Source organism: Euprymna scolopes, chromosome 14 (assembly GCF_053919585.1).
Source record: "Euprymna scolopes isolate OS-2025 chromosome 14, ASM5391958v1, whole genome shotgun sequence".
In the NCBI taxonomy this organism is placed as follows: Eukaryota; Metazoa; Mollusca; class Cephalopoda; order Sepiida; family Sepiolidae; genus Euprymna; species Euprymna scolopes.
In genome coordinates, this window is record NC_136495.1 from 158437220 (window position 1) to 158460530 (window position 23311).

The 23311-nt window shown below is 27.0% G+C and overlaps 1 protein-coding gene across 2 annotated transcripts in view; it reads right to left on the reverse strand.

Moving 5' to 3' along the window:
- Window positions 1–23311, reverse strand: part of LOC145293309 (WD repeat-containing protein 90-like) — a 199468-nt gene that overhangs the window by 159396 nt on the left and 16761 nt on the right. For both annotated transcript variants that reach the window (XM_080139952.1, XM_080139951.1), the window contains exons 3-7: window positions 19577–19889; window positions 17893–18063; window positions 16681–16804; window positions 12619–12680; window positions 7537–7658 (exon numbers count right to left, since the gene is read on the reverse strand). In XM_080139952.1, the coding sequence (XP_079996078.1) occupies window positions 7537–7658; window positions 12619–12680; window positions 16681–16804; window positions 17893–18063; window positions 19577–19889 (792 nt within the window). The remainder of the gene's footprint in view (window positions 1–7536; window positions 7659–12618; window positions 12681–16680; window positions 16805–17892; window positions 18064–19576; window positions 19890–23311) is intronic.

Here is a 23311-nt window from a genome sequence, read left to right on the forward strand (position 1 = left end):
TAAAATATATGATTGTGAAATATTATATCTTTAAAAAAAATCAGTTCAGAATCTAAAATTTATGATTGTGAAATATTATATCTTTAAAAAAAATCAGTTCAGAATCTAAAATATATGATTGTAAAATATTATATCTTTAAAAAAAATCAGTTCAGAATCTAAAATATATGATTGTGAAATATTATATCTTTAAAAAAAATCAGTTCAGAATCTAAAATATATGATTGTGAAATATTATATCTTTAAAAAAAATCAGTTCAGAATCTAAAATATATGATTGTGAAATATTATATCTTTAAAAAAAATCAGTTCAGAATCTAAAATTTATGATTGTGAAATATTATATCTTTAAAAAAAATCAGTTCAGAATCTAAAATATATGATTGTAAAATATTATATCTTTAAAAAAAATCAGTTCAGAATCTAAAATTTATGATTGTGAAATATTATATCTTTAAAAAAAATCAGTTCAGAATCTAAAATATATGATTGTGAAATATTATATCTTTAAAAAAAATCAGTTCAGAATCTAAAATATATGATTGTAAAATATTATATCTTTAAAAAAAATCAGTTCAGAATCTAAAATATATGATTGTGAAATATTATATCTTTAAAAAAAATCAGTTCAGAATCTAAAATTTATGATTGTGAAATATTATATCTTAAAAAAAATCAGTTCAGAATCAAAAATTTATGATTGTGAAATATTATATCTTAAAAAAAATCAGTTCAGAATCTAAAATTTATGATTGTGAAATATTATATCTTTAAAAAAAATCAGTTCAGAATCTAAAATATATGATTGTGAAATATTATATCTTTAAAAAAAATCAGTTCAGAATCTAAAATATATGATTGTAAAATATTATATCTTTAAAAAAAATCAGTTCAGAATCTAAAATATATGATTGTGAAATATTATATCTTTAAAAAAAAAATCAGTTCAGAATCTAAAATATATGATTGTGAAATATTATATCTTTAAAAAAAATCAGTTCAGAATCTAAAATTTATGATTGTGAAATATTATATCTTTAAAAAAAATCAGTTCAGAATCTAAAATTTATGATTGTGAAATATTATATCTTAAAAAAAAAAAATCAGTTCAGAATCTAAAATATATGATTGTGAAATATTATATCTTTAAAAAAAATCAGTTCAGAATCTAAAATATATGATTGTGAAATATTATATCTTTAAAAAAAATCAGTTCAGAATCTAAAATTTATGATTGTGAAATATTATATCTTAAAAAAAAAAATCAGTTCAGAATCTAAAATATATGATTGTGAAATATTATATCTTTAAAAAAAATCAGTTCAGAATCTAAAATATATGATTGTGAAATATTATATCTTTAAAAAAAATCAGTTCAGAATCTAAAATATATGATTGTGAAATATTATATCTTTAAAAAAAAATCAGTTCAGAATCTAAAATATATGATTGTGAAATATTATATCTTTAACAAAAATCAGTTCAGAATCTAAAATATATGATTGTGAAATATTATATCTTTAAAAAAAATCAGTTCAGAATCTAAAATATATGATTGTGAAATATTATATCTTTAAAAAAAATCAGTTCAGAATCTAAAATATATGATTGTGAAATATTATATCTTTAAAAAAAATCAGTTCAGAATCTAAAATATATGATTGTGAAATATTATATCTTTAAAAAAAATCAGTTCAGAATCTAAAATATATGATTGTGAAATATTATATCTTTAAAAAAAATCAGTTCAGAATCTAAAATATATGATTGTGAAATATTATATCTTTAAAAAAAATCAGTTCAGAATCTAAAATTTATGATTGTGAAATATTATATCTTTAAAAAAAATCAGTTCAGAATCTAAAATATATGATTGTAAAATATTATATCTTTAAAAAAAATCAGTTCAGAATCTAAAATTTATGATTGTGAAATATTATATCTTTAAAAAAAATCAGTTCAGAATCTAAAATATATGATTGTGAAATATTATATCTTTAAAAAAAATCAGTTCAGAATCTAAAATATATGATTGTAAAATATTATATCTTTAAAAAAAATCAGTTCAGAATCTAAAATATATGATTGTGAAATATTATATCTTTAAAAAAAATCAGTTCAGAATCTAAAATATATGATTGTGAAATATTATATCTTTAAAAAAAATCAGTTCAGAATCTAAAATATATGATTGTGAAATATTATATCTTTAAAAAAAATCAGTTCAGAATCTAAAATATATGATTGTGAAATATTATATCTTTAAAAAAAATCAGTTCAGAATCTAAAATATATGATTGTGAAATATTATATCTTTAAAAAAAATCAGTTCAGAATCTAAAATATATGATTGTGAAATATTATATCTTTAAAAAAAATCAGTTCAGAATCTAAAATATATGATTGTGAAATATTATATCTTTAAAAAAAATCAGTTCAGAATCTAAAATATATGATTGTGAAATATTATATCTTTAAAAAAAATCAGTTCAGAATCTAAAATTTATGATTGTGAAATATTATATCTTTAAAAAAAATCAGTTCAGAATCTAAAATATATGATTGTAAAATATTATATCTTTAAAAAAAATCAGTTCAGAATCTAAAATATATGATTGTGAAATATTATATCTTTAAAAAAAATCAGTTCAGAATCTAAAATATATGATTGTGAAATATTATATCTTTAAAAAAAATCAGTTCAGAATCTAAAATATATGATTGTGAAATATTATATCTTTAAAAAAAATCAGTTCAGAATCTAAAATTTATGATTGTGAAATATTATATCTTTAAAAAAAATCAGTTCAGAATCTAAAATATATGATTGTAAAATATTATATCTTTAAAAAAAATCAGTTCAGAATCTAAAATTTATGATTGTGAAATATTATATCTTTAAAAAAAATCAGTTCAGAATCTAAAATATATGATTGTGAAATATTATATCTTTAAAAAAAATCAGTTCAGAATCTAAAATATATGATTGTAAAATATTATATCTTTAAAAAAAATCAGTTCAGAATCTAAAATATATGATTGTGAAATATTATATCTTTAAAAAAAATCAGTTCAGAATCTAAAATTTATGATTGTGAAATATTATATCTTAAAAAAAATCAGTTCAGAATCAAAAATTTATGATTGTGAAATATTATATCTTAAAAAAAATCAGTTCAGAATCTAAAATTTATGATTGTGAAATATTATATCTTTAAAAAAAATCAGTTCAGAATCTAAAATATATGATTGTGAAATATTATATCTTTAAAAAAAATCAGTTCAGAATCTAAAATATATGATTGTAAAATATTATATCTTTAAAAAAAATCAGTTCAGAATCTAAAATATATGATTGTGAAATATTATATCTTTAAAAAAAAAATCAGTTCAGAATCTAAAATATATGATTGTGAAATATTATATCTTTAAAAAAAATCAGTTCAGAATCTAAAATTTATGATTGTGAAATATTATATCTTTAAAAAAAATCAGTTCAGAATCTAAAATTTATGATTGTGAAATATTATATCTTAAAAAAAAAAAATCAGTTCAGAATCTAAAATATATGATTGTGAAATATTATATCTTTAAAAAAAATCAGTTCAGAATCTAAAATATATGATTGTGAAATATTATATCTTTAAAAAAAATCAGTTCAGAATCTAAAATTTATGATTGTGAAATATTATATCTTAAAAAAAAAAATCAGTTCAGAATCTAAAATATATGATTGTGAAATATTATATCTTTAAAAAAAATCAGTTCAGAATCTAAAATATATGATTGTGAAATATTATATCTTTAAAAAAAAATCAGTTCAGAATCTAAAATATATGATTGTGAAATATTATATCTTTAACAAAAATCAGTTCAGAATCTAAAATATATGATTGTGAAATATTATATCTTTAAAAAAAATCAGTTCAGAATCTAAAATATATGATTGTGAAATATTATATCTTTAAAAAAAATCAGTTCAGAATCTAAAATATATGATTGTGAAATATTATATCTTTAAAAAAAATCAGTTCAGAATCTAAAATATATGATTGTGAAATATTATATCTTTAAAAAAAATCAGTTCAGAATCTAAAATATATGATTGTGAAATATTATATCTTTAAAAAAAATCAGTTCAGAATCTAAAATATATGATTGTGAAATATTATATCTTTTAAAAAAAATCAGTTCAGAATCTAAAATTTATGATTGTGAAATATTATATCTTTAAAAAAAATCAGTTCAGAATCTAAAATTTATGATTGTGAAATATTATATCTTTAAAAAAAATCAGTTCAGAATCTAAAATTTATGATTGTGAAATATTATATCTTTAAAAAAAATCAGTTCAGAATCTAAAATATATGATTGTGAAATATTATATCTTTAAAAAAAATCAGTTCAGAATCTAAAATATATGATTGTGAAATATTATATCTTTAAAAAAAATCAGTTCAGAATCTAAAATATATGATTGTGAAATATTATATCTTTAAAAAAAATCAGTTCAGAATCTAAAATATATGATTGTGAAATATTATATCTTTAAAAAAAATCAGTTCAGAATCTAAAATATATGATTGTGAAATATTATATCTTTAAAAAAAATCAGTTCAGAATCTAAAATATATGATTGTTAAATATTATATCTTTTAAAAAAAATCAGTTCAGAATCTAAAATATATGATTGTGAAATATTATATCTTTAAAAAAAATCAGTTCAGAATCTAAAATTTATGATTGTGAAATATTATATCTTTAAAAAAAATCAGTTCAGAATCTAAAATTTATGATTGTGAAATATTATATCTTTAAAAAAAATCAGTTCAGAATCTAAAATATATGATTGTGAAATATTATATCTTTTAAAAAAAATCAGTTCAGAATCTAAAATTTATGATTGTGAAATATTATATCTTTAAAAAAAATCAGTTCAGAATCTAAAATATATGATTGTGAAATATTATATCTTTAAAAAAAATCAGTTCAGGAAATATTATATCTTTAAAAAAAATCAGTTCAGAATCTAAAATATATGATTGTGAAATATTATATCTTTAAAAAAAATCAGTTCAGAATCTAAAATTTATGATTGTGAAATATTATATCTTTAAAAAAAATCAGTTCAGAATCTAAAATTTATGATTGTGAAATATTATATCTTTAAAAAAAATCAGTTCAGAATCTAAAATTTATGATTGTGAAATATTATATCTTTAAAAAAAATCAGTTCAGAATCTAAAATATATGATTGTGAAATATTATATCTTTAAAAAAAATCAGTTCAGAATCTAAAATTTATGATTGTGAAATATTATATCTTTAAAAAAAATCAGTTCAGAATCTAAAATATATGATTGTGAAATATTATATCTTTAAAAAAAAATCAGTTCAGAATCTAAAATATATGATTGTGAAATATTATATCTTTAAAAAAAATCAGTTCAGAATCTAAAATATATGATTGTGAAATATTATATCTTTAAAAAAAATCAGTTCAGAATCTAAAATATATGATTGTGAAATATTATATCTTTAAAAAAAATCAGTTCAGAATCTAAAATATATGATTGTGAAATATTATATCTTTAAAAAAAATCAGTTCAGAATCTAAAATATATGATTGTGAAATATTATATCTTTAAAAAAAATCAGTTCAGAATCTAAAATATATGATTGTGAAATATTATATCTTTAAAAAAAATCAGTTCAGAATCTAAAATTTATGATTGTGAAATATTATATCTTTAAAAAAAATCAGTTCAGAATCTAAAATATATGATTGTGAAATATTATATCTTTAAAAAAAAAATCAGTTCAGAATCTAAAATTTATGATTGTGAAATATTATATCTTTAAAAAAAATCAGTTCAGAATCTAAAATATATGATTGTAAAATATTATATCTTTAAAAAAAATCAGTTCAGAATCTAAAATATATGATTGTGAAATATTATATCTTTAAAAAAAATCAGTTCAGAATCTAAAATTTATGATTGTGAAATATTATATCTTAAAAAAAAAAAATCAGTTCAGAATCTAAAATATATGATTGTGAAATATTATATCTTAAAAAAAAATCAGTTCAGAATCTAAAATATATGATTGTGAAATATTATATCTTTAAAAAAAATCAGTTCAGAATCTAAAATTTATGATTGTGAAATATTATATCTTAAAAAAAAAAAATCAGTTCAGAATCTAAAATATATGATTGTGAAATATTATATCTTTAAAAAAAAATCAGTTCAGAATCTAAAATTTATGATTGTGAAATATATCTTAAAAAAAAAAAATCAGTTCAGAATCTAAAATATATGATTGTGAAATATTATATCTTTAAAAAAAATCAGTTCAGAATCTAAAATTTATGATTGTGAAATATTATATCTTAAAAAAAAAAAATCAGTTCAGAATCTAAAATATATGATTGTGAAATATTATATCTTTAAAAAAAATCAGTTCAGAATCTAAAATTTATGATTGTGAAATATTATATCTTAAAAAAAAAAAATCAGTTCAGAATCTAAAATATATGATTGTGAAATATTATATCTTTAAAAAAAATCAGTTCAGAATCTAAAATTTATGATTGTGAAATATTATATCTTAAAAAAAAAAAATCAGTTCAGAATCTAAAATTTATGATTGTGAAATATTATATCTTTAAAAAAAAATCAGTTCAGAATCTAAAATATATGATTGTGAAATATTATATCTTTAAAAAAAATCAGTTCAGAATCTAAAATATATGATTGTGAAATATTATATCTTTAAAAAAAATCAGTTCAGAATCTAAAATATATGATTGTGAAATATTATATCTTTAAAAAAAATCAGTTCAGAATCTAAATATATGATTGTGAAATATTATATCTTTAAAAAAAAAATCAGTTCAGAATCTAAAATTTATGATTGTGAAATATTATATCTTTAAAAAAAAATCAGTTCAGAATCTAAAATTTATGATTGTGAAATATTATATCTTTAAAAAAAATCAGTTCAGAATCTAAAATATAGTCTAATATCAAATACTAATCAGAGCAGCTAAAAATTTTGATGTGATTTTTTTTTTTTTCCATCAATTTTATTTTTTTCATCCAAATTAAAAAATGGACATGTATACAATATGTAACACACATGAAAATCGCATTCTAAGTAATCGAGTTATCTCCCTTGGACTCTAAAATGACAGCAGTTTAGTTGACAATTTGTATTATTTCAATTACTTTAATTTTATTTTTTTTCAAAATAATTACATTTTTTATTTAAAGAAATTTAAATGTATTTCAATAAAACTTATTTAATGCCTTCACGTTAGAACAAAGTGTTTTTTTTTTTCAAACAGCATAATGGCTATGGGCATTGTCTCAGATTAAAAACCGACCTTGTGTCTAACTCTTCCCTCGTGGGGAGGCAAATAAATAGGAACTTTGTTTGTTTTTTTAGGTGTGTGTGTGTGTGTGTGTGATTGGAGGGGAGTTCTGTCCAATGGCAAAAAGTGAAATATATTCCAAATAATGGTTTACTTACCAATTTCTTCACCCAGGAGACTCTATTTTTTACACACTGGCTGACTCCAGATTTTGGAGAATAGTTTTCTCCAAGGGAACCATTTGCAGGTGTAGTATACTTCTTAGAAGGTAACAGCTTAGCTGTAATGGAAATTGTTACAATTAATTTTCAAACCTGACAAGCAGCAAAATCCCACCCCTACATTCTACAGATCCGTAGATGCCGTAAAGCCTTCTACTCGAATAGCTTTCTTTCTCAGACTGCTGCACTTTGGAATTCCCTCCTGTGTCCCTACTTCCCTGACTGTACTGACATGCAGAAATTCAAGTGTAATGTAAACAGACATCTCGCTGCCTAACTCCCTAAATAGTATTCCTGCAAATCTGGTACCAAATAGTAGCCCCTCACAACTAAGTGGTTCTGTGCCTTGTTTGGGGTGAAATGACAATAAAAAGTGAAACGAAAAGCATTTGCTTAAAAATAATTTTCTTTATAAAAATAAAATTACATAATCTATTGCACAATTTTTTTCTTTATTTTTATTTTTTTCATAAAGAATTATGGACAAACACTGATTTATTTCATTTTTTTTTTTTTTTTTTAAATATTTAAAGATAAACAGACATCAAATAAACGCACCAATTAATAAAAAGTACTCGGACAACAGCTTCCCAGGAGGCGATACTCCAAGCATTCTTTCCCACCTCGATGGGGTACAGAATCGACTTTGCAATCTAGAAAGGGATAATCTCTTCTTGTCCCTGCAACCTCTTTTACACAGAGAACATTTTGCTTCTCTGCTGTGTCATCATGTTTATGATTATGCTCAGATTGTAACGTGGCTGTTACACTTTACTTTAATAATTCATAAAAATAAAACTTTAATAATTCATAAAAATAAAACTTTAGTAATTCATAAAAATAAAACTTTAATAATTCATAAAAATAAAACTTTAATAATTCATAAAAATAAAACTTTAATAATTCATAAAAATAAAACTTTAATAATTCATAAAAATAAAACTTTAATAATTCATAAAAATAAAACTTTAATAATTCATAAAAATAAAACTTTAGTAATTCATAAAAATAAAACTTTAGTAATTCATAAAAATAAAACTTTAATAATTCATAAAAATAAAACTTTAATAATTCATAAAAATAAAACTTTAATAATTCATAAAAATAAAACTTTAATAATTCATAAAAATAAAACTTTAATAATTCATAAAAATAAAACTTTAGTAATTCATAAAAATAAAACTTTAATCTATATCTATCTATCTATATCTATCTATCTATCTATCTATATATCTATAAAAACAGAGATGTGTGTGCCACAGACGATTTCTGATTGGTTAATCCAATAATCACATCTCCTAAAAAACTATGGTTCCTACGCTCTTACCTTTACCATAAAATATTATGGCTTTATTTATTGTCCATCTTGGAAGGGTTTAATTTTTTCATAACTTATTTACAAATTAAAAAAAATACGAAACTTACACAATCTAACAATCCAACCTACGACATCACGTCCGCCAAACGCTGGAAAGATTATTAGTAGTACTACTACTACCCAGCACAGCGCACACACGCACACACGTTCACAAGGTATTCCTCTTAAAAACATGTTTTGAAGAGACGATTTTTTTAAGCTGTTGACACACATGTTTTAAAAATCTAGCAAAAATTAATTTTCCTGAAATTTTTCAATATTCAAAAATAAATTATGCCGGCTGATAAAATTTTAAAACTTTTTTTTAAAGCTAGAAAGATAAAATTTAAAAATAATTATATATATATATATATATATATATATATATATATATATATATATATATATATGAAACTAAACTAAAAAAAAAAAACGCGCGTTCACTCGATAGATTCGAAAAAGTTGTCAAAAAACAAATATATAACAAATAAATGTTATCAAAGGCAAGATAAATTACTTTCTACCAAACTGGATTTATTTTTCGTGTTTTTATTCAATTTAACATGTTTATTCAGCTCGAAAAACGGGTTTGTATTACTGTACACATAGATTCGAAAAAGTTGTCAAAAAACAAATATATAACAAATAAATGTTATCAAAGGCAAGATAAGTTACTTTTCTACCAAACTGGATATATTTTTCATGTTTTTATTCAATTTAACATGTTTATTCAGCTCGAAAAGCATACAGTGTTTACCGATGTATTGGAAAATTCAAGATGGCGGCTGATTCTCTCTTTAACACGGTAAGTTTGGAAAAAGGTGTAATAAATAAAAAACCGGTTAAAAATACTGTTAAAAACTTGCTCAATATATGTTACCGTGACATAGGTTGACATATATTCGGCGGGTTTTTAATAGTATTTTGTATAGTTTTTTATTTATAACACCTTTTCCCAAACTTACGGTGTTAAAGAGGGTGTGAGACGCCATCTTGAATTTTCCAATACATCGGTAAACACTGTATGTTTTTCGAGCTGAATAAATATGTTACATTGAATAAAAACACAAAAAATATATCCAGTTAGGTAGAAAAGTAACTTATCTTGCCTTTGATAACATTTATTTATATATTTGTTTTTGACTATTTTTTCGAATCTATGTGTACAGTAATACAAACCCACGATATGAATACTCACGTTGTTATATATATATAAATGAGATTATAGCAGTTAAAAAACATTTTTAAAACACACACACACCTTTTTCAAAGTGATCAGAAATCGTATAAAAGTAAAAAGGGTAAATTTTTACTTAATCACCTTTAACGTGACTTTTACAGTTTTTTTTTAAAATGGAATTCATTTACCGATACAAAAGAAATGATAAGTAAATAAATCCATAAATAAATATTATAAATGGTTTATTTTAATACTTGCCAGGATGCGGAGGAAAATGAATGAAGGGGGAGGGGAATAAAATAAAAACATTTTGGAAACAGATTAAGTTTGAAAGAATTGTTTTGCACAGAAAGAAATTAATGAAAAAAAGAATAAAATTAAATTTCTTTTCTTTCTTGATTTTTTTTTAGTTTTTTATGAAAAGGGAAGTCAAAATTAAGACTATAAAAAAACAATTTTTATTAAGAGCGAACCTCAGTCGTCAGGTCTGTAAAAAAAAAAAAAGACGTGGAATAATCAAGAAATGTTTTCTAATACAATTTTTTTTTACTTATGTGTTCATTTGTCTCTGAAGTTCGTTTGTTTAATATATCGGTTTGCAATATAATTTTGTCATTCTGTCAGACTCAAATTTTAAATCTATATATCTATAAAAGTGAAAGTGTGTGTGTGTGTGTGTCTGTGTACATTTCCCTACGAAATAACTCTGTCAATTTTTAGCCTACAGACTCGAAATTTGATATACAGGGTACTGAGATTTGGAAAAATCTATGTGATCGGTTTTTAGCCAGAAATTTGGCGATTAAGGAGTCAAAGTTCAACTATTTGAGCTTTGAGAACTCTACCAAACTTCTCCGACAATTTTGGGTCTACACACTTGAAATTTTAGATATAGGTTCCGTGGACATGGATCTAACTTAATAACTTGATTTGAGGCCAAAACAATAAATTTTCAGGGGTCATAATAGGGGTGAAAGTTTAAAAAATTACCCCCTTTTTTTTTGCTCAGCATACACCTCCAAACACCCGGGCAACGCCGGGCACCCATGCTAGTAATTCATAAAAATAAAACTGGAAAAAAAAATAAAAATCCGGTCAACATTTTTTCTCTTAACAATAGCATTTATTATTGTTACTTTTTGGCAATGCTTAAAAATAACTCTTGCTGCCACATGTTTATTTTACCTGGTGCGGTTTTCCTTCCTCCGACCCCATGCCGGCCCATTCCCGTCTTCAACCTTACATATTCATTTTCGTTAGCGCAGACTTCTGTTCTGCTGCGAGCACATGGTGCATTTTTCTCTCGTTTTTCCGTTCTATTCTCACTTTCTAATTTGCATATGCGCGTTTTCCGACTGCTGCTGCTGATCTCTTCGCAGGCTAGTCATCCTTTGCTACTGATCATACTTTCTCCACGTGCTTATATGCACTACTTTACAAGATGAACCCCAATTTCTGTTCCCCCTACTCCTCATAGGACATTCACAGCAAGAACATATCTAGTTACAAACTTACTTTTCTTTCTTTACCAAAACCCAAATAAAACTATCACAAAGTTTCCTAGAACATCCCATCTGTGGAACAATATACTATGAGACTGCTTCTCAACTGACTACAGCATGGTCATCTTCAAGTCTAATCTGAAAAAAATACTTGATGAGTCATCCTGGATAATCAATTCTTCTTATGTACTCTTCTGCCCATCCCACCCATTCATTCTGATCCTCTTGCGATGGTGATCATCATCTAAGTGACAATCTCTTTAATCCTTATCCTCTAGTAGCCCTCAGGCCTTCATAAGCATTAACCATTAGTAAAAAGAAAAGGTGCTTGTACAGTTTAATCAAGACATTAAGAAATGAAAATATCGAAAAAAGTTTAAATTGTATGTATCTGTTATGAAATGAAGTTCTCAAAAAACAAAAAAAAAAAAAAAATTTCACTTAATTTCAGTTTTTTTTTACACCGAAAAAACAATTTCTTATGATACTGTGCAAAAGTTTCGATTTTTAGGAAGAAAAGCTAGTATTAAAGATGGGGATGGAGTGTTGGGGCTTTAAACTGAGTTATCTCCCCATGGCGTGTGTTAAAAATCTAAACAAAAATTTAAAAAATTTAAAGACGTCTACCTTTAACGTGCTGTCATAAAAACATGTTTTTCAACTGTAAAAAAAAAACAAAACAAAAAAAAAACTACTCGATCAAATTAAGTGAAATTTTTTTTCGGAGATCTTCAGTTCAAAACGGATACGTACAATATAACCTTTTTTTGATATTTTCATTTTTTAATGTCTTGATTAAACTGTACAAGTGCCAAAGAAAAAAATCCTGGCTCATGAAAAGATGGGAAGGTTGTCAACATCTATAGTTCTCCATCTGCAACAAGCTGTTTACAAGAGTATCAAAAAATTGTAATTTTGAATCATCATTATCATAGAATTTGTATCATATGCAAAAATTGAAAAATATTTTTTTTCTTTACCTTTTGGTGTGTTGTATTTAATCACATTCCAAGAGTCACCTTGATTTTGTGATGCAGGAAACCTAAAAAACATAAAATTATTTGGATACTTTAACTTGTGTCTGTCGGCCTTTTTTTACGGCATATTAAACCCTTTTGGTTACTTAAAACAAACATTTTGTTTGATTGAGATTTGTTTAATATTTGGAAATACAGCGACCAAAATTTGTATAAAAACGTACCTTGAATTCATACATGCATTATGTGTGCTTGTGATTGCAGTTATCATCCTTGGATCTTGTGAACTCTTCAACATTAACCAAACAATAAAACCCTTCATTAATAATCTATAAACTTTATAAATCTTATTTTTACTTGTAATTATTTTTCTACTCGATAATTCTACATAATTTTTATAATTTATACCGATTTCCACATGACACATATGCATGTAATAATGTTTTCACCTGAAATGCATTCATTTACAAACATCACTATTCTGTACAAACACTCACAATATAACTGACCGTCCTCCTTCTAATCCTGTTTCCAGTTCCAAAAATCTACACTCCTGGAGATCCTTATAAATCTATTTATATCTATAATATTTAATATTTCAAATCAATTTTATAATTTCCCATAATTTTAATAATGTTAAATTTGACCTTTTATAGCTTAATCTGGAATTTAATTTGTTATCTATTGTTTATCCTCCTTTAACTGTATTACTTTTTAATTGTAACCCTTTTTATCTCCTCTCCACCTTTAGAAGCAAAAAACTTTTTAATATTTAAATTTAATTCTTTAATACAATAAATAAATTTAATTCTTACGATTAATATTTCACTTCTTAATTTTATATATTTTATCCCAATATTTTATTTTACTTTAACTGTTTTTAGTTTGATCCTATTTTTGTTGTTAATTGTATTTTATTTGATTATTCTTATTCACCATTCAATTTCATTTTCGACCGTTCTTATCTCCCTTGTCAAATAACTGGCATCGTGTCTAGAAATTTGTGTGATTTAATTTATTTGTAAAAATTTTTAACATCCAAATTGTTTCATCAAAATGTCACATCTTATCATCAGTATCTCTGCCACCCACTCCACAACTGCTTTAAGCTTTAAAAGACGTTTATTATTTCTACACTAAAAACTGTAATTTGGCTCTTGTCCAGAATTCCTATTATATTAAGAAAACAAAACTAAAGAAAAAATCTGTACTCATGCATGTACTCATGATGCATAGAAAATATTGTATACCAGAAATCACGTTAATCCATCCAGTAGTTTTTTTTTTAAGAAAATCAAATTTTGTGTGAATAGCAACAAACTTGTAAAGCCATCTTGAAAACAAGGGAGAGAATTCCAAATAACTTGCAAGATTTTAGGAAAACATTTTTAACAAGGGGACAAATTCGATTAAAAATCATTTTCTTTATGAAAATAAAACTATTTGATCAATTGATATGATTTTTGGAATCCGATATTTTCTTTCCATCATGTATATGTACATGATAAAGATGTTTTTTCTTGTAGGAAATTATGAACTGACATCTTTATTTTAATTACATTTAATGCTATACTTATGATTATTTTTAATTCTTCATCTAAAGTTTCCGAAAGGTTATACTGTTCCCTATTTCTTTATTGGTCTGACTGAAACGGGAGGCTTGCCCATAATTCCTAGCCCAATATCTATACAGGATGGAACGATAAATTTGTCGCCCTAAACAAAACAACGCTACAGCTTAATTTAAAACTTTTATTGAAAAAAATCAATTCCGGTAACTTGATTATGTAGTAGAGCTGACATCTATTCAATGTAGCCGCTTTCAGCCTCAATCACTATCTCGATACGTGTCCGAAACTGAGAGTATGCCTTTTCCACAAGCGCCAGCAGGCAGCAATCAGATTGGCTTTGGTGTTGTGGGAGGTCATGTTGGTGATGTTCTCAACGTGTGACCAAATGAAGTAGTCTAACGGGTTCAGGTCAGGGGAGGATGGGGGTCGGTGAGAGAAAGGTACAAACTTATAGCATGCCTGGTTCTCTTTGGACTTGCGAGCTGACAGTCCTGCTGTCACATACAGGGTCTGCCAGCAGAGACCCGATTGTACCAGGGGATCACTATACTCTTCAGCACATCCAGGTCCACTTTAGTGTTCCAAAGTTTTTTGTTTTTTTTTCTTCCACCATTTAAGTATCATATAATTTCGTTCGCTTAAGTTTCTTTCTAATGGTGATTAGGTTTGCTTGGAATTTTCTAAGACCAGAAGCATTTTCATTTTATTACCTAATTAGTACTGGTCGCTTAAGAAATTTTAACAATTCTCTACCTTTGCCCAACTTTAGAAAAACAATTACATTTTTTAAATAGATATTAGTCTATTCATTTCTTAAAGCTATTAGAATATCACAACAGAAAGTAGAATGATTAGTTAACAACAATAAACTTGCCTTCATGAAATGACTATTCATAACTGTATAATAGATTCTACAACTGTCTTCTTTTAATACAAATAATGCTGTTTAAAATCTTTTAGAACAATGAAAACATCGTCTTACAAACAGAATAAATTGATATTACACTACTTAACACCAGGGGCAAGAAGTAAACATTCACTCATAAATTACGCTGATTAAATAGTTTCCTTCTTTTTCAGACAAACTTAAACTTGCTTTTTCATTTTTATTAGAAATTCTTATTCAAACTAAACAATGTTACTGAGTCAACTTTATTAATGAAAATACAAACAGAATAAAATAGTTTTACGTGCAACAAAGAATAATTTCTTTTTCGAGAATTAACAGACTCATAAATAGTAAAGTTTACAAAAAAAAAAAAAAAATGTCCTTTGTGTTACCTAAAATATATATTCCATATTAATGTTTGATTCATTAGTTTAGAAGTGGATCTTAAATATAGACACCTATATTCCTATAATTTTTTTTTTGTGCATTGATATTCATATTAAAAACCCTTTTTCTATTTATTTAAAAAGAAAAAACAACTTTGTACATAGGTCGTGGAAATGCATAAATCTACAAAAGATCTAGCTAATGTAAATGTTACCAAAAGCAAGATGTTACTCTTCTACCTACGTTGATAAATTTTTGGTGTTATAAATATTCTGTTCGAAAAACAAGTAGTGTTGAGCATTACATGAGAACAATAAAAGATGGCCACGATGTCTCTTGAAATCTTTGAAGTCTCGACAATGACTTAAAAATAAAAAAATTATCTATACTCCTATAAATTCTTTTTTTTTTTTGTGTATTCATATTAAAAACCCTCTTTTCTATTTATTTAAAAACAAAATACATATATGGGCCGTGGAATTAACCTCACTAGCAAAAAAATCTAGTAAATTTGCATATTCTTTTAAACATTCATTTTAATTAATTCCTTATAAGTTTTTTTAGTTTTTTATGGGATGATCATCTTTAGTTAACTATTATGTGTAATTATATTCACGCAGATATTCTAAATGATTTATACTTGCGTAATATTTGTATAAAAAGGTTATAGTAAACACAAACCTCTTTCTATGTATATTTATGTATGCGTATATATATTTGTTTAAAAAATTTTGCCTACCAAACTCCTTTATCGGTTTTGGGTCTACAGACATGAAACTTTGTATATAGGGTATTCGAACCCATGCAAAACTTTATATTTGGATTTTAGCCAGTGAAAATCAGTGCAAAAGTGTGAAAATTAAAATAATGAAATTTGCTAGTTGAAATATGCATGCATAACGCAATAGTTATTGGTTCATGTCTTACTTTTTAGCTTTGCAGGAAACATGTCTTCATAGCTCAGGCATTAATGTCAAAGGAAAAAGTAAATTGTAAGTTAAACGTTTTTGTTTCGATTCTCAGTGTTAGCGCACAAGTTATTTTTTTGTAAAACTTTTTAACCAGTATAATAATAGATACGGAACCTACATGAATCAAAATATTATATTTAAGTGTATTTTACGATCGAGCGACCTGCTAGTATAGATATAAACATAAACAACTTTATATATACGAGAAATAACGGCTAAAAAAAAAAAAAAATATATAAGAGCTTACCTAATTAGATCATAGTGTTCATGCCAGTCACTGCCTTTGTGTAAAGGGAACCCCATTTCACGTGGCATCGGCGTCAAACCAACCAAATGAAGTCCCATTTTTTTACCCTCAGCAACAGAAACACCTGCAGAAAATAAGGCATTGTGACATATGTGAGATAAACATAAGACAAATCAAGAAACCATAAATGAAGGCCGTAATTGAAAGAACTTGTGCAGAGATTGTAAATTAAAGTATTAAAAAAAAACATAAAATAAAGTTTCTCCCAATGATCGTCTGCTTGTTGTGTTGATCCAAAATTGATTCTGATACTTGTCGCAAATGCATGTGAAAAGACGTCACTGGTAAAAAAGAAAAAAATATATAAAAAAAAGAGGAAGAAGACGATCATGGGAGAGACGTGGAACACGGAATGAAATAGCATTTGAGAAAGACGTATTTTTTGGAGGCAACACTGATACTCGTTTTCTTCTACTGAACAACAGACTTGTAAATGAAAATTCTTTGCCTGATTGAATCAAAAACAAGTTCAACTGAACACAAAAAAAAAAAAACATCTATTTCTGAGGGCCACTGAAAGCCAATTGATTGTCGCCTTGCCCATCTTCTGGAATATATAATAAATGATGTCCTTTTCTTTTCACTAAACAATGAAAATAAATCTTACTGGCTGGAGAGAAAGTAAATGTGTGATGCAAAATATTTCTCTACCAAATATTAAAGATACCAGAAATCGATTCGGCTTCAGGATCAAGAAGGCCATAATGATAGATGGATTTATCCATGTATCAAGATTCTGGCTCCTGGTAGATAAAGATGCCCACGTAAGATTTTGGAATAGATAATCAGAAATGATCTAAAAACCTGAAATAAAACTTATCTTTAGAACAACACTCTGGAGAGATGCCTTGAAAGCAAGATTGCAGGTAGAGTTGAAAAGTTTAAAAGCTGAATTTTAGGATTCCAAAAATTCTGAGTCGTTCCATATTTAAGTCTTCTGATATTCAGATTTGATTCTTTGAAAAATCCAACTCCAACTTAAAGAATTCTTAAGAGTTTGATTAACTAAAATCTTTCTCTTCTAATACAATTCTACAACTCTGTTTGAAAGATGCTAATTCAATGTCCACAAATGTTTGTGGTAAGAATGATGATATTAAGGAGTCTGATGCCTCAACCATGTCTTTTATTTATTTTCTCAGAGATATTTACCTGGTTCAAACAGCAAATCACTGGTGAAAATGTTTTTCACATACATATTTGCACAAAGGCGAATACTCTTCAGGTACAAGTATTTTCTGTTTGCAAACAATGTGAGGACTTGTTGCAGGTCAAAACAAAGAACTGTCCAACGCACAGACTGAGGAGCAGGTCCACTGACATCTGAAAAAAAAGAACAAAAACTTATGTTTCTTAAAATCCCACTATTTTTATGGCACTTGTATACATAGGGTATACAAAAATTGCATTAGAATTACAGCTAAAAAGTGATAACTAGCGCTAGGACAACAGCATATTCTTTTCATTGTTTTGATTTTCAAGTGTGTATCTGTTGATATCTTTATATGCTTTTATATAGAGTGATGTGGTTCTCGGCTGATGAACTGTGTCGGATATATACTCGAGAGTCAAAACAATGATAAGAACATTCTGTTGTCACAGCCCAAGTGATAACAAGGTTGTGTGCCAGAAGTATAAGACGACAGATACAGGTGAGAATGGCAGAGAACTTCTACCATTACTCACCAGCCGAGACTTACAATACTCAACCAAGGGAAGCATCAGGCATGTGAACAAAGCATGATGATGTAACGACATGAAAGCCGGCCAGTGAGGGTTCAGGACACATGTTGTATGGCGAGAGAAAATAAATGTGAATCATGCAATGGATGTGTAATAAGAGTTTTCAAGAGAGGCTAAGTTCTGATGACTTCAGAGAAAGATTAAATTTGGACAGTATAGAAAAAATGTGTGCGCAACAGTAGACTTTCATAGTATGGTCACATTAAAAATTCTATGTAGAACAGTTTAGGTAGCAGATTCAGATTATCTACAATGAGAAGTGCTTGTCAGTTTTCTTAAAGATGCTTTTAAGAGCTTTTTACCAATTTTCATTACACTATCGTGACCACATGCCTGAAAGAGTTACAATTAATTCTGCATTTTGGTCTTGTAAGGAATCATTAGGCAAAAATGCATTTTAGCCTGAAGATTCTCTAGAGATGAAATGCAGATTCTGTGTAGTTTAATTGACATATACATTTTTATAATTTACTATATATATATATATATATATATATATATATATATATATATATATATATATATATATACACACACACATATATATATATATATATATATATATATACACACACACACACACATATTGGCTTTGCCTGGTCGTAAAATACACTTAAATATGATATTTTAATTTGTCCAGATTTCATAAATATTATTATAGAGTCGTGATTTCAAAAGTAAAAAAAAAAAGTGTATTTGGGTGCCATCAGCTAGAATCGAAACCAAAAGCAAAACTGTAGCATTCAAAGCTGGTGATGTTACCACAATACTAACGTGACACGCATATGAACTGATTAAAAATAAACCAAGTTGAATGTACAAAATGTATAACGATTTTTTCAATCTTGACCCATTTTTGACACCTTAAAACTATTTTAACTAACTAAAAACCCATAAAAGAATGGTCCATAAAAAATCCAATCATTTGAGGCTCTTAGCGCCACTCTGCGACTTTTAGTTTCAGAAGAGATAGAGTTTGAAAATATGGAGACAGACAAACAGACATAGTGAGTTTTATAAATTAGATTTATAGTATGTAGATAGACATAGCTAAGACAAAAATTTCATGAGTAGATTATTTTGAAGATCTTACCAATGGATCCAGCCATGGTGACAGAACACACTGAGCCTTTGGCTGGATTGCAGAGGTATGGAAACTGTAACCATGTAGAAGATGCTTTGAATTCTTTGAAAAGGTTGGAGAAGGAGATACGGACAACAACTCCGTCGGCCGTGGTGGTGTCGATATGAACGACAAAGTATTTCCCAGGAACAGGCTTGAACAGGAGGTAAAGATAACGGCCAGTCAAGGAAAGGGATTGGCTGTTGGATTTTGGAAGATGGATGAAGTTTGCAGCCGGCACAGGACCCGTGATTTGATAGATGAATCCTTTTAGATTATGATCCTCGAAAGAGAAAAAGAAAAACATTCAACAGAAATGACTTTCACATTATGTATTATACATAGGACAAAGAAAAATCAGCAGGTTCTAATTGTTACCTTTACTATAGAAGTTATGTTTTCAGTCGAGTTTGTAACTTTTTTTTTTTTTTACACAGTGATCACCACTTATCAAGGCCCGGAAGCCACTCAGGGATAAGGGTTATTGCAAGTACATCACGTTAGTGAGGAGATTTTATGAAGTGTTTAATTAGGGGGGCGGTTCATTAGGAATTTGTTAACATTAGACTTGAAGACATCCAAGTTGTAGTCAGGAGGGAAGCAGGCAGACGGAACAGAGTTCCACAGGCGTGCAGTTCTAAGAAAGAAGCTTTGCTCATGAAATCCGCGTTTTGATTTAGGCACAGATATAGAGTGGGGGAAATTTTTCACAGTCGATTCAGCTAGCTATGTTTTTATATAACCAGTGTACACATTGCTTGACCAATCATCACCAAACTGGTTCAAAATATTGGTCATGGTCTAACTTAGAAGTGATTTAATTTTGAGATATCTAGGTCAAACGTGAAAGGCAAACTTTTGACATTAATCTTGGTTTTGTCTAGTGTAGAGACTCACTACTTGGCCGATACTGTAGCCAATCAAGTCCAGTATCTTTTATGACCTTGATCATGAAAAGTTTAGTAACAGTGGAAATTTTGTGGAATTTTAACTTCCGATTTTTCCAATATTGATGTATGGATCTGCTAAAAATGTTATAGCAATAATCACCAGATGAAATTTCAGTCTGATCACAAAAATTTTGAACTATCAAAGTTTCCATGGCATAACTATGGAAATACACCTTACAATCTGAAAAAGTAAAACTACAATAAGATTTTAGCCGATTTTTATTATGTTTTCAGGTGGAGGAATTACTTGCACTTGTTTTGGCATTCACTCTAGAGCTGTCGGACCGGCTCCATTCAGATAATTTACAGTGTTTCCAACAAAGGCTGACCAAGTTAGCACTTAAATAGCTTTTTCCCCTCAGACTGCTGCACTTTGGAATTTCCTCCTGTGTCCCTGCTTCCCTAATTGTACTGACATGCAGAAATTCAAGTGTAATGTAAACAGATATCTCATTGCCCAACTCCCTAAATAGTATCCCTGCAAATCTGGTCCCAAAGAGTAGCCCTTTACAACTAAGTGGTTTTGTACCTTGTCTGAGGTGAAATGAAAAAAAAGTGATGGTCGGCTGCAGTAGCAGACATGACTGTTAGATAATCACAGTTCCAACAAAAAAGGAAAAAAAAAAGAAGAGGATTAGTTCAGTATTTTTGTTTCAATATTAAGAGTCTTCAGTTTTCAGTTAGTCTCTCAATCATTTTTTTCCAATGCTGGTTCAATGGCTTTCTGCATGAAAATCTGGGTGATGATAAAGAGTGTATCCGAATCAGCTAAGACGTCTCAAGAGGAGAGCTTGCCATAGAGAAGATATGTTGAAGCGAGAATAAACAATGCCATTTCAGATGAACTGTTGCCAGCGATCACAAAAGATGCAACATAAATGGTAGTGATCAAACATCTCAGCTTTCGTATGTCGTTCTCATCGGCCAGGTTTCATGGCCGTACAAGGGTGCAGATAAGCGCTTGATAGTTGCAGATTTTAGCACCAAGTTTGATTTCCAGTCTGATAGAGGAATAGGGTATCGTGAATGATATATGTACTTTTTGCATATGAAAAAGCTGAAAACAATATCGTTGATTGTAATATTAGTGCTTGAAAAACTTGATAAAAGTTATTTTCTATAAGCATAAATTACTGCTTGATAAATTTAGTGCTTTTCTTGCAGTTTCTCTGTATGATCAAATTATGATAACTTTACTGAATTACTATACTCCATTGTTAACTCTGCCAAGGAAAATATACTTCTGGTTGAATTTAGTTGAACAAGAAACAAGGACAATATTTGGAAGATTCTCATGAAAGATTTGCACATACAGAGTTTGCAGAGAAAAAGGTGCCAAGATTCTGGCTTCTTTTATGTACTAACAAGTTTATGTTTATCAAAGCCTATAAGTGACTAGAGAATAAAGGTTAATGAGTGTGCCAAGAGGACAGTGAAAAAACAATGTGAGGAATGGTAATAATGATTGAGACTGGTCAAAATTAAAAGGACGACTCCACAAAATTTTGGTAACATTGGACTTGAAAATGATGATGCTATAGTTATATGGGAGTTAGCACTGTGGTATTATGCCCTATAGATGGGTATTTCTTGAGAGAAAAAAAAACCCTGCTCATGGAAGTTTCGTTTAGTTTTAAGTACAGTGAAGGAAAATTATTGACAGTGGTTGTAGTTAGACGAGTTTTGTTGTAAATGTTTTACGAAGGAGGGGCAACCACAGACAGAAATGCAGTCAAGCACCAACCATCTCTTCTGTGAAAACGAGAACATCACCCACTAGATTTCAAAGTCGGTTTTTACTTTGCTAAAGCAGAAAAGGATGCTTTTAGCAACTCCTCCTCCTCCTCTAGTTGTGGCAACAGTACTCCATCTAAGACATATTTGGCTCTTATACAGGGAGAGGTTTGCGTTGAGAGCGAGATATTTTCTGGAGCGGTAGAATGATCCAACCATTTTTCCGATGACCTTAGCAATGAATTTAATGCAAGTTTTCCATTTCAGGTCTGGCATGAAGGTCAGCCCTAGAAGCTTACCAAAGCAGGGGGCTTCCTTAGGGAGAAATCCATCCATTTATTGAGGAAAAGTTAGGATTCAAGCTTTGGTGCTGAAAGGAAAGAAGTTTAGTTTTAGATGTATTAAAAGTTACCAGTCACCTTTTTCCCCATTGCACTATGTGCTATAGATGGTAGGTACGGGCAAAATGAATGCCGATGCTGAAAATGTATAAACATTTTGACCTCTCCCTTTACATAAAAAATAAAAATCACCAAAAATTAGGAAATTAACCAATTTTAATGAAATTTTTAGTCAAATAATGATTGCGGAATATAATGAACTAATTATTTTTATTTAAATCTCAGTGGAAATGTATTATTTTGTTTAAACAAAAAATATCTTTACTAAAGTTATGGTTTTCAGTAGTAAATAAAAAACGCAAGAATTTATTTTTGCTTTTTTTTATATAAATAAAGCATTGTAATTTGTAACAATAAAAATAATTTTTACAGGAACATTACGAAAAAGCCCTTAAAGTCTGTATAAATGAATTCGATATAACTCAAAAAAAAATGAATTTCTTGAACTACCAATATTACCATTGAATTAAGCATTGTTTATTTAACATTTTCACACAAAAAAATTATAATTGCAAAAATTATTTCTACTTTTTTTTTCTTAAATTACAGGTTTCGCATAATTTTTATATGCAAGATTTTAATAATTTCCTTGCTCGCAAGAATGTGAAACTTTCAGCGTA